General features: G+C 45.8%; 1 protein-coding gene across 1 annotated transcript; it reads left to right on the top strand.

Annotated features, from left to right (window-relative positions):
• The first annotated feature begins 10,508 nt into the window (after nucleotides 1-10,508).
• Nucleotides 10,509-10,919, top strand: LOC116899674 (ATP synthase F(0) complex subunit C1, mitochondrial-like). The gene has a single exon (XM_032901863.1). The coding sequence runs from the start codon at nucleotides 10,509-10,511 to the stop codon at nucleotides 10,917-10,919; it is 411 nt and encodes a 136-aa protein (XP_032757754.1).
• Nucleotides 10,920-12,077: the final 1,158 nt, after the last annotated feature.

Here is a 12,077-nt window from a genome sequence, read left to right as displayed (position 1 = left end):
AAACCAAACCAAACCAAAAACCATATCAAAGTGGACACTGGCTGCCAGGCTCTCTCAGCATTGCTAGGCAAGCGCTCTACCACTGAGCTAAATCCCCAACCCTTTCTCAGCATTGTAAGTCCCAGCTGCAGAGTCCTGGCTTCTCTCTGCACTTTGCACGCACTTTGCACCCTGCTCCCAACCATAAACCTTTCCAGGTCCTGAGCTTCCCTTCCCTTCCCCGTAGCTTCTGATTCCTGTATAACCCAGACATTTTGGCCTCTCAGTCTCTTGGTTCTTTTTCCTCTCCCCACCCCCTCTCCTGTCCCTCTTTCTTCTTTCCCTCTCCACTGCCCCACCCACTCCCACAAGCCAACCCCCCCGCCATCCGCATCCCCACCCCCAGGCCGTGGCCTTGACTAGTCTACTGGTTCAGTCTGGAGTCCTCCAGATGCCTCCGGCTGGTCTCTCCCTCAGTATCTACAGTAAAAACCTCAACTCCGCCTAGGAGCCGTCACATCTTTGTCACTTCCATTCAGAGAGAGCGAGGCTCCTCCGGTCTGCTCTCCTTCAGCTCAGTCACAGCTCCAAAGTGTCAACACCCGGCCCGACACTCTTCTTTCTTCAAATTAAAAAACGAAACGTGTAAATGTGTGAGATCAGGTGCACGCGTGACATGGCCCATGTGTAGAGGTCAGAGGACAACTTTGTGGAGTTGATTCTCTTTCCCAGCGATTCTAAGGGCTCCCAGGATGTAATGAGCTGCCAGGTCTATTAAACAAGGGCTTTACCCACTCACATCTTGCCAGTCCCCAACACTAGTCTTCCCCTTTGCTGGCACTTGCTTGCACGTGATCCCTTGGACCTGTCGGCCAGCCCAGCATCCTCTGTGATGCTGCTCCTGCTAGAGTCTCTCCTTCTCACTGCAGGCTCCACCTATTTCTCTGGCCTCTATAGGGAAGCCTGCCTGGATTAGGCCCCAAGACTTTCTCCTTGCAGCTTATTCTGTATCTTCTTGAGGCAGAACCTTTCAATTACGTAGCCTTGGCTGTCCTGGAACTTCACTATGTGGATCAGGATGGCCTCGAACCCACAGAGATCTGCCTGCCTTTGTATACCAAGTGCTGGGATTTAAAGGGGTGCACCCTGTGTGCTGTAGACAATTCTTTCCTTTGACACCTGCCGCCCTCTTCTCAGGCCTGAGGAGAGGGAGTGTCTCCCCCACCGAATCCTGGAGACCCATAGCTACAGCTGTCCTTCACTGACCCCAGCCCACCTCCTTGGACTACATCCCAGCTCCAGGGATCATGACCTCCTTTCCAGGATGCTCATTCCAGCACTCACCCTAGCTGGCTCCCCTGTCCTTGGCGTAGCGTGTGTGTCAAACACCTGGTCCCAACAGGCCTTTGCCACTAAGCCAGGCGTCTTGTTTGCAGGTTTTGGCAAGTGCCTGGTTCTGGAATGTACTTGTGGCTGGGTGCTGCTCTCGGGTTAGTCCCTGGTGCTCATGGGGCCCTTGGCAAGAGTATAAATGGAGGCTCACACCCTAATTTGTAAGCACTTAAAAGCTATAAATTAAACTGACACATTATTAGTTAAAATGTATTCCACATGCCTGCCTTGACAAATACACCTTAGGAATGACAAACTAGAGAAATGGGGGTAAAGCTGTGGGTTTTCAGGCTGAAAGTCAGCAAATTATCAAAGATGACTGAATTCAATTTTACATGTTATGCTTAAGCATTGTATGTGGGTCATATGTGATAAATTATTATTACAGAAAATATAACACTTTAATTTCATCGTGTAAGTCACCATCATTCATAATGTAAGTTTTTTTAACCATTCCTTCAAACTACATTTATATTCATACAAAATGTCTCCAGATCATTATTTTAAATTTCAACAATGAACTATTTTATATATATATCACCAAAATGGCAGCTGACTGCTCAACTGTTCAAATCTCTCTTTAATCAAGATTATACTGAAATCTATAGTCTCTCTAGAAATTAGTGTGAGAGTTGGGGATGCCTTTCAGTTGGTGGAGGGTTTGAAGCCATGGCTTCTATTCACAACAAATATGGCGGCATATCCTGTAATCGCATCACTGGGCAGGTGGGAGCGGGAAGATGAGGGATTCGGTCATTATTGGATGTCTTCATAAGAGAGGACTCAGCTGGTGCAGTGCTCGCTCGTGTAGCAGGTATAGAGGCCTGGGCTTGATCCCCACCTTTATGCCTGTAATCCTTGCGCTTTTGAGGTGGAGACAGAAGGATCAGAAGTTTGAGGTCATTGTCCAGCACAATGTTCCAAGCCAGCCTGGGCTACAGGAGACCCCGGTTTCAAAGAAAGAAAGAAAGCAAAAGGAAGTGAAACAAAGCACAACAGCGACAACAACGAAAAGCAGATGGAGATCGTCCGAAACCTTTAGCTGCTTAGACACAGAACGGAATGAAGTCTGATGCAGAGACAGAGCTCATGTCCTTCTTAAAAATCCCTGCCAGCGGGCTGGAGAGATGGCTCAGCGGTTAAGAGCACGGACTGCTCTTCCAGAGGTCCTGAGTTCAATTCCCAGCAACCACATGGTGGCTCACAACCATCTGTAAATGAGATCTGAAGACAGCTACAGTGTACTTATATATAATAAATAAATAAATCTTTAAAAAAAAATACCTGCCAGCTTGAAGCTGGAATCAAAGGAGAGAGGGGGGAAGCTTAGTTGTTTGCAGAGAGATAGGAAACAACTATGATCTCAGTCAAAAAGCCCAGGGAGGCTAAAAACAGACGTGCTAGAGGTCAACCAGATGTCCCAAGAACTGTCTCAGCCCTGCTTCAGTTTTCCCTACTTAGTTTGAGGAAATCAGTTCCTGGTCCTGTCTACCTAACAGAGGGAAATAGAAGGAAAGGGAAAGCGTGTGCATGTTCATGTGTGTTCATGTGTATCTTGTTTTGAGATAGAGCCCCTTACTTTACCTGGAACTCACTGATTGGCTCCACTGGCTGCCAGAAAGCCTAAGGGATCATCTCACCTCCTCTTCTCCAGCCCTGGGATTACAGGAACTGCCGCCATACTTGGCTTTTTAAAGAGGTGCTGGGGATTGGAACTCAGGTCTTCATGCTTGCAAAGCCAGCCCTGTATCACGTGAGTACTATATGATGGAGATCAGAGTCTTTGAGTATACAAACAACTAAGAAAATGGGGCTGAAAATCAAGAGAATAAACAGACAATATAAACAGACCCAACAATGGTGCTGCTATTGGAGTGAGAAGGCTAGGGCTCCAAATGACTATAAATTAATTAAAATGATCAAAGAAAACATGGGCAAATGAGTGAAATAAATACTTTTAAAAGAGAATAGGAATTCATGGAGGTGAATCAAATGGCCTGAGAACTACAGAGAATATAAGTTTGGCAGGATTCTTTTATTACAGGGTAATGGGCAATAAATATAATTAACTCTTGTATAATTTATCCTAGTTATATTATACACACACACACACACACACACACACACACACACACACAAAATTTACCCTATGTATTGAGGTTAGCAAGTAAGAGGATTCAGCTCAGTGATAGCATGCTTGCCGAGTGTGTGCAAAGCCTTCAATCCCCAGTATGAGGAGTGGAAAAGGAAGGAAGGAAGGAAGGAAGGAAGGAAGGAAGGAAGGAAGGAAGGAAGGAAGGAAGGAGGCAAAGAGAGAGGAAGGGAAGGAGGGAGGGAGGGAAAGAAAAAGAAAGGACAAATGAATCAACTAACCTTTCTGGGATGGGATGCATGTTCATACCCTAGCACTTAGGAGGTGGAAGCAGGAGCATCAGAAGTTCAACGCCACCTTTGGTTTGATGCCGAGTGGGAGCCAGGCTGACCCAAGGCTTTCCCTCAGGCCTGATGTATGGAGGAGGGGTGCAGTTTGTTCCTTGTCTAAAACCATGAACATACTTGACAAGGGCTGGAAGCTCCCCAGTAAAGGCATGGGGCCAGGCGAGCCTTGGGGCAGCTTCAACTTCAGATCCTGTTAACCCAACTCTTCCCGCAAAGGATTATGGGTACCAGTCCTGAGGCTGCTGTGTGCGGCCTGTGACGCACTTGAGAAGCCCTTTGTTCCCTTCGTGCAGCATGGCTTGATTAGCTTCCTGCTGACTCCGTCTCATGGTATGATAGTGTTCTGCCATTTCTGTCCCATTTCTCCTGAAAACCGTATATAAGATGCTGCATTTCTTAATAAACTTGCGTGCGTGAGCCACCACCATGTGCATGGCCTTCTGAACCTAAACTCTCCTGTCTCCTTCATTTCTCATCTTCTGGTCCTCCCTGTCACAATGACCAGATCAGAGGATAGCCTGGGCTACGTGAAATCCTGTCTCAAAAAACAAATCAGGGCTGACAAGATGGCTCAGCACGTAAAGGCACTTGCTATCAAGCCTGAGAGCCTGAGTTTGACTTCTGGGATTTACACAGTGAAAGGAAAGACCTGATTCATCCAAGGTGTCCTCTGACACACATGTCCTCTACACATGTGCTGCAACGTGTGCATGCAAAGGCACAAACATACATATACACACGAATACACGCACACTAAAAATAACATAATAATAATAATAATAATAATAATAATAATAATGCAGTGTATAACAAGCTAACTGACCTCTTGCTGGAGGCAAATCTATCAATCAGTAAATATGGATAATTTGTTTCATTATAAAAGTTTTTAAAAAATTGAGATAGAGTCTCTCTATGTAGTCCTGGCTGGCCTGGAACTGGCTATGTAGACTATCGAGGCTGGCCTTGAGCTCACAGAGATCCTTGTAAGTTGATGTCAATATGCAGGTGAGGGCTGGCCCAAGTTAGGTCAAGGCCATGATTGGACAGTAAAAAAACAAGGCAGGGACAAAAAATAAGGCAGGAGAAAAGGGGAAGGAAGGAGAATCAAGGTGGAGATGGGGGAAGGATGACCCAGACTTGGGTGGTCTTGAATTGCTAAGGTAGCTGGGATGGATTTCTGTAGGCAAGTTTATCTTATCTGGGTGGGCGGTTTACATCCTTCTCAGTTGGTTGTGAGTTTATTGTGTGGATGTACTGTGGGTTGAGAATTTAACATAGAAATCTGATTGTTGGGTTGCAGTTTGTTGAATGTTGTTTTTAACAGGTTGCTGGGAGTTTTTTTTTTTTTAACCATAAATAACTATTAGGGAGTGGATGTTGGGAGTGTAAACAGAGCAGTGGTGAGAGTTATGAGAGGGTAGCCGCTCCTGGGATCAGGGGGCGGATGCTGGAAATGTGAAGAGAATCCACAGTAAGAGAGCCTTGAGAGAGGCAGTCTCTGTATGAAACTGGCATGGCAGCGACCCATCTGGGTCAGAGAGTACTTGGGGGCAGCGTGGCACCTGCTGAGATAAATTAGCGCTACCTTCCAATGGCCCCCTGGAGCTGGAATTAGGGAGAGAGTGACTGACCCTTAGGGTACTGGCAGGATCCGGTTCTGCCCTCTTTTTTATTTTTTACCGCAACAGATCCTCCTGCTTCTGTCTCCCAAGTGCTGGGAATAAAGGAGTATCACTATGACAGGTTGCATTATAAATTTTCATCTGAACTAGCTGGGAAGAAGGAATCGTTAGCATTCAGTACCAATGGAAGCAAAAAACCCAAAAAACCCAAAAAACCAAAAAAACTAACATTCTGAGTGGTCAGATACCTTCCTTAGCTGTACTGTAGACTGTCAGGGCTCTGTCCTGGAGTGTTCGAGAAAAAACAGAGGTACAGTAGGCTCTCTTAGCTGGGTATGGCTGTTCTCTGGGAGGTTCTACCAGCACCCCTGACCAATACAGATGCAGATACCCACAGCCAAACATCAGACCAAATCCAGGGACCCCAATGGAAGAGCGAGGGGAAGGACTGAAGGAGCTGAAGGGATGGCAACCCCACAGGAAGAACAATATCAGCTAACTGGACCACCCAGAGCTCCCAGAGACCAAACCACAACCAAAGAGTATACATCTCCATAGCTCCAGATACATACGTAGCCAGGAAGGCCTTGTTGGACATCAATGGGAGGGAGGCCCTTGGTCCTGTGGAGGTTTAATGCCCCAGCATAGGGGGATGCTAGAGCAGTGAAGCAGGACTGGGTGAGTGGGTGAGTGGAGGAGAACCCTCATAGAGGCAAAAGGGAGCAGGAATGGGATGGGGGGAATGCAGAGGGGAGACCAGGAATGGGAACAACATTTGAAATGTAAATGAATAAAATGACTAATAAAAAAAAGAATAGCCTCCCTTAAAGTTCAATTCAAAGATTAGTCACTGTTTCTAGGTCAGGGGCAAGCCATAGCAAGAAACTAACTGTAAAATTTCAGCTAAGAAAAAATATTATATATAATATGTTAAATATTATATGTAATTAGAAAAAGTCTAATATTCCATTTAGTTCAAGTGTTTTTGTTTGGATTGCAAGTTCTTCTGGGAAATGAAGTCATGGCAAAGACCTGGAACACATATGGATTAGAGTACAGTATCTAGAAGTGAGAGACCTGGGGTAAAACTCAGCCCCACCATGCCTCACCAGAGCCCTTTGCAGTGCTTGGCCATCACAAGTCCAGGTTCTTTCCTAGCTGCAGAAGAGTCAGCATTCATCAGGCCTCTCAGTTAGTGCTTGGGCAGTAGCCCCAGGAGCTCTGATGGAACTAACGTTTGAGGGTCAAATGTTCATTGTCCCGAAGACTTCTTTTAAATTTCCTTTTTAATTTTTAATCTTCTGGAAGATTTGTTTGTTACTACACTGATGAATGGCCGGGCAGTGGTGGTGCACACCCGTAATGACAGCACTCGGGAGGCAGAGGCAGGTGGGTCTCTGTGGGTTCAAGGCCAGCCTGATCTTTGGTTCCAAAGTTCCAGGGCATCCAAGGCTACACAGAAAAAAACAAACCCTGTGAAACCAGGAAACCCTGTATTGAAAAACTGGACATGCATACATACATACATACATACATACATACATACACACGTACATACATAAATAGAATTCAGAGTGTTCACAGTATCAAGCAATAGGCCATGCCAGTTAAGATCTGGTCACAGGCTCAGGACGAGCATGAATTTATACATCAGGGTGTTGGGATGGGAATCTGGGTAGGTAAGGTGTTTTTACATTTATATACTCTTTTTTTTTTTCAAATGAAACAGAGACAATGGAATGTAACAAAAAGGAGAAACTAATTATCAGCACAGATGTCAGAAGTGGAGACGTTTGAGATTCTGCACTGTAATTTATCTTGTGCACTGTGAATTTTAACTAAAACAAAAGGCTGTGCTAAAAAAAAAAAAATCTTCCTCAAGCCAATTCAGGGGAGTGGCCATTCTGAAAAGCCTGTTGTCAACACAAGATGAGACAGGTTTAAGCAAACAGGGCCCCCAGCTTATATTCTTCCCTAACAGGCGTGCCCAGAGGATATTTTTAAACGGAGGGTCCAGGATTGGGAATGTAGTTCAGTAGTTCTCACTGAGCATGTGCAAGACACTGAGTTTGATCCCCAGCATGAAAAGGCATGTGTGTGTGTGTGTGTGTGTGTGTGTGTGTGTGTATGTGTGTGTGTGTGTGTGTGCTGGAAAGATGACTCATTCGTCTCTGTAACTTGGAATTACAAGACCTTGGTTAGACTGTCAGGACCCATGTCAAGAAAGCCAGGGTTGGTGAGGCATGCTTGTAATAAATACCAGAACTGGGGAGATGGGAACAGACAGATCTCTGGGGTTTGATAGCCAGCCAGCCTGGCCTACTTGGCAAGTTCTAAGTCACGGATATACTGTCTCAACAAAAGGGTCAATGGTTCCTGAGGAGTGGCACGTTTCCTCTTTCTGCTTTCTCAGAAAATGGGATCATTCAGAGTTCTCATCTCTGGTTGGTTTTTAGCTAACATGTGACCTGCAAGAGTTCACAGTCAGACTGACTTAGGACGAAGGAAATAAAACGATTCTGAAGAGACATTTTAAAATCCAGTTGGCAAGGCTGGAGAGATAGCTCAGTGGTTAAGCACACTGGTTGCTCTTCCAGAGGTCCTGATTTCAATTCCCAGCAACCACATGGTGGCTCACAACCATCTGTAATGGGAATCCAATCTGTAGAGGAGAATCCAATGCCCTCTTCTGGTGTGTCTGAAGACAGTGTACTCACATATATAAAATAAGTAAATCTTAAAAAAGAATCCAGTCGGTGTAAAATTTACTAGTAAAAGTAATAAAAATGTTTGAGAAACTAGAACTTGGCTGGATATGGTGACGGAGGCTGTCTGTAATCCTGTATTCAGGAGCCTGAGGGAGAAGAATCATTGCAAGTTCAAGGCTGGTCTGGTCTACATAGCAAATGGGGTCTACACAGTGAGAGCCTTTTAAAAAAAATCACGCCACAGCAACAACAAAAGCAGTAAATAAACAACAGAATGCAACACATGGGTCATTTGTCCTTTGGTCTTCCTTTACATATCAAAGTGCCCTAAATTATTTATGACACTGAAATAGAAATGACCTTGAATGGTCCCTTGTGACAATGAAAGAGCTTCTCCATGTCATTGGTGTTGAGGGCTTGGTTTTCATCCACCCGAAGCTTGATGACCCAGAAGCCACTGATAGGGTCAGAAAAGGGGACCGGACCCCATTCTGAGATTATTCTGGAAATTTTCTGCTTAGGTCATGAGTGATCTTTTCATCCTTAGGTTTGCCCATGAAAAATGCTGCCCCAAAGCATGGTGGACACAACTCACTATGAGAATGTGTGCAGTCACGTGTGTGTGTGTGTGTGTGTGTGTGTGTGTGTGTGTCTGTGTGTGTGTGTGTGTGTTGAGCTGAGGAACTCTGAGCGAAGGCAGAAAGAGCAGACTGAGTGTCTACTGTAGACTGAGTGTGCACTGTCTAACATGGCCATGGCCGTGCCAAGGATCGAGGCTTTAGCTAGCAAAGCCTTGCTCTTGTTCAAGTTGGAAAAATGGAAATGTCTGCAAAAACTAGCAACCACAGCCACCTCCACGTTCACAGCCCGAGACTGACTGTTCAGACTGAGAGATCTACCGAGATCTACTGAGAGATCTACTGAGAGATCTAGCCAGCCCTGCCTTCCTTGCTGTACACAGAAAAGACGCTAAGGTTCTGATGAGCTCGTTATCGGGGTAGCTGAAGCTCTGTGAAGCAGAGCGTGCACAGCCTATCTGATCCCAGTTTTTCTTTACACGTGTCTGTATGTCTGTCTTGTCTTCATTCCCTCACAGCACCCAGTCAGGTTTCCAGGACCAAGCTGTGTGGGGTGGGACAATGATGTACTTTCAGTCTGTAAAATTCAGAGACAGACAGACAGACACACACAGAGAGAGAGAGACAGAGACAGAGAGAGACACAGAGACAGAGAGAGACACAGAGACAGAGAGAGACAGACAGACAGACAGACAGACAGAGACAGAGACAGAGACAGAGACAGAGAATAAGAAGAGGAAGCAGGGGATTGGGGAGTTTAGCTCAGTGGTAGAGCGCTTGCCTAGGGAAGCGCAAGGCCCTGGGTTAGGTCCCCCAGCTCAAAAAAAAAAAAGAACCAAAAAAAAAAAAAAAGAAGAAGAAGAGGAAGCAGGGGTTGGGGATTTAGCTCAGTGGTAGAGCGCTGCCTAGGGAAGCGCAAGGCCCTGGGTTCGGGTCCCCAGCTCCGAAAAAAAAAAAAAAAAAAAAAAAATTGAAAAAAAGAAGAGGAAGCAGAGTCAGTCACCTTGAGAGGGGAGTGTGCTATGGGCCGAGCAGGTTGTTATTAGCCCAAAAGCTTGGACTACCTAAGAAAAAAATTCACAGATCATATGAAGCCCAAGAAGAAGGAAGACCAAAATGTGGGTTCTTCAATCCTTCTTAGAAGGGAGAACAAAATACTCACGGGAGGAAATAACAGGGACAAAGAGTGGAGCAGGAACTGAAGAAAAGGCCATCCAGAGACTGCCCCACTTGGGGATCCATCCCATAGGCAGCCACCAAACCCAGTCACTATTGCTGATGCCAAGAAGGGCTTGCCGACAGGAGTCAGATATGGGTGTCTCCTGAGAGGCTCTGCCGGAGCCCTACTGATACAGATAAAGATGGTCGCAGGTAACCATTGGTCAAGGAGACCCCAATGGAGGAGTTAGAGAAAAGACTGAAGGAGCTGAAGGGGTTTTGCAACCTCATAGGAAGAATAACAATATCAACCAACCAAACCCCACCAGAGTTCCCAAGGACTAAACCATCAACCAATGAGTACACATGGAGGGGCCCATGACTCCAGCCACATATGTAGCAAAGGATGGCGTTGTCCAGCATCAGTGGGAGGAAAAGCCCTTGGTCCTGTGAAGGCTTGCGTAGGGTAATGCCAGGGCGTTGAGGTTGGAGTGGGTGGGTGGGAGTGGGAGCGTCCTCATAGAAGCAGGGGAGGAGGGAGGCGATATGGGAGGGGGGGGAAGGGGATAACATTTGAAATGTAAATACATAAAATATCCAAGAAAAATAAAATTATAATTAAAAACAGAAAAATGCAGACCACCAAGGCACTGATCATGTCTCTAGTTCTGATTCATTCCTGTGCCAGGGGTCTAATCAGGCCTGTGTCTGCTTCCCTCCTGAGTAGACCAGAGTCCCCATCTAAACAGCCTTCCTACAGCAGCTCCCCTCTCCAGGTGGCCAGATGGGAATTCCAGACCAGTGTTATTTCCCGGGACACTGATGCAGCAACCAGGTTTATTGGTGCTGGGGCTGCCACAGTTAGTGTGGCTGGGTCAGGGGCTGGCATTGGCACAGTGTTTGGTAGCTTGACTATTGGCTATGCCAGGAACCCATCTCTCAAGCAGCACTTCTTCTCCTATGCCATCCTGGGCTCTGCCCTATCTGAGGCCATGGGGCTCTTTGGTTTGATCGTTGCCTTCCTCATTTTCTTCACTGCGTGAGGCTCCATGGGGTCACCCAGCCGTCCCTGTTGCTCTAACTCCATGCCAGTCCTGGTGCTGGAGTGTGCTGGAGTGTGCTGGGCTTTACCATTAAACAACAATGTTTCTCTTAAAAAAAAAAAAATTGGGGTTGGGGATTTGGCTCAGTGGTAGAGCACTTGCCTAGCAAGCACAAGGCCCTGGGTTCGGTCCCCAGCTCCGAAAAAAAAGAAAAGAAAAAAAAAAATTGAGGGGCTGAAGCAGGAGGATCAAAAGTTTGAAGCCAGACTGGATTATGCTGCAAATTCTATTTCAAAACATCAAAATCAAATAAAAATGCATATTGCAATCTCTCAGTCAAACGTAGAGATAATTATAGAAGAACATAGAACAAAAAGCTAGAAGCACAAAGAGTAAGGGTGGTAATCCAAGTATTACCAAGTCATAGACATAAAGGCCAAGCCCGGTAGCACACGCTTTGGGTGCTTTGATCCCAGCACTTGGGAGGCAGAGCGGGTGATCTCTGTGACTTTGAGGTCAACACCATCTACATAGTGAGTTCCAGGTCAACCATGGCTATGTGGAGGGGCCTTATCTCAAAAAAAAAAAAAAAAAAAAAAAAAGGCACATGGTGTAGACGTGGGGGAGATTCATAAGACAAGGAACTAGAAAGCAAAAGCAATCAGGGCTGGAGGGATTGTCAGTGGTCAAGAGCAGATACTGCTTGAGTAGAGACAAGCTCAGTCCCCGGCACCTACACGGCGGCTCACAGCCATCTGTAACTCCAGTTCCCGGGGCTCTGGTACCCTTGTCTAGCTCCTCACACCATGAAGTACATCTGTTTACATTCAGGCACTCATTCAAACATATAAAATAGAAATAAATAAATATCTTTTAAAAAAGAAAACAAATAGCAAGATGGTAGGTTTAAGCCAAAATAGACATCAGCATTTAAAGCAAGGATAAATGAACTAACCGTTCTCAAGGAACAATATTAGGGGCTGGTCAGGTAGCTCAGTGGGTAGAGGAGTTTGCCACCAAGCCTGGTGACCTGAGTCTGATACTTGAAGTCTACATGGTAGAAGGAGAGAATTGACTCATACAATCTTTTCTTTGTCTTCTTCATGAGCACTGTTGCATGTGCAAAATCTCTGTCTCTGTCTCTGTCTCTGACTCTGT

This window comes from Rattus rattus, chromosome 1 (assembly GCF_011064425.1).
Source record: "Rattus rattus isolate New Zealand chromosome 1, Rrattus_CSIRO_v1, whole genome shotgun sequence".
NCBI lineage: Eukaryota > Metazoa > Chordata > Mammalia > Rodentia > Muridae > Rattus > Rattus rattus.
The sequence above is the reverse complement of the archived record's forward strand: the minus strand, read 5'-3'. Positions and strand labels throughout refer to the sequence as shown.

Excerpts from the sequence above, each read along its gene's own strand:
- LOC116899674 (XM_032901863.1), top strand. The coding sequence starts at position 10,509 with ATGCAGACCACCAAGGCACTGATCATGTCTCTAGTTCTGATTCATTCC.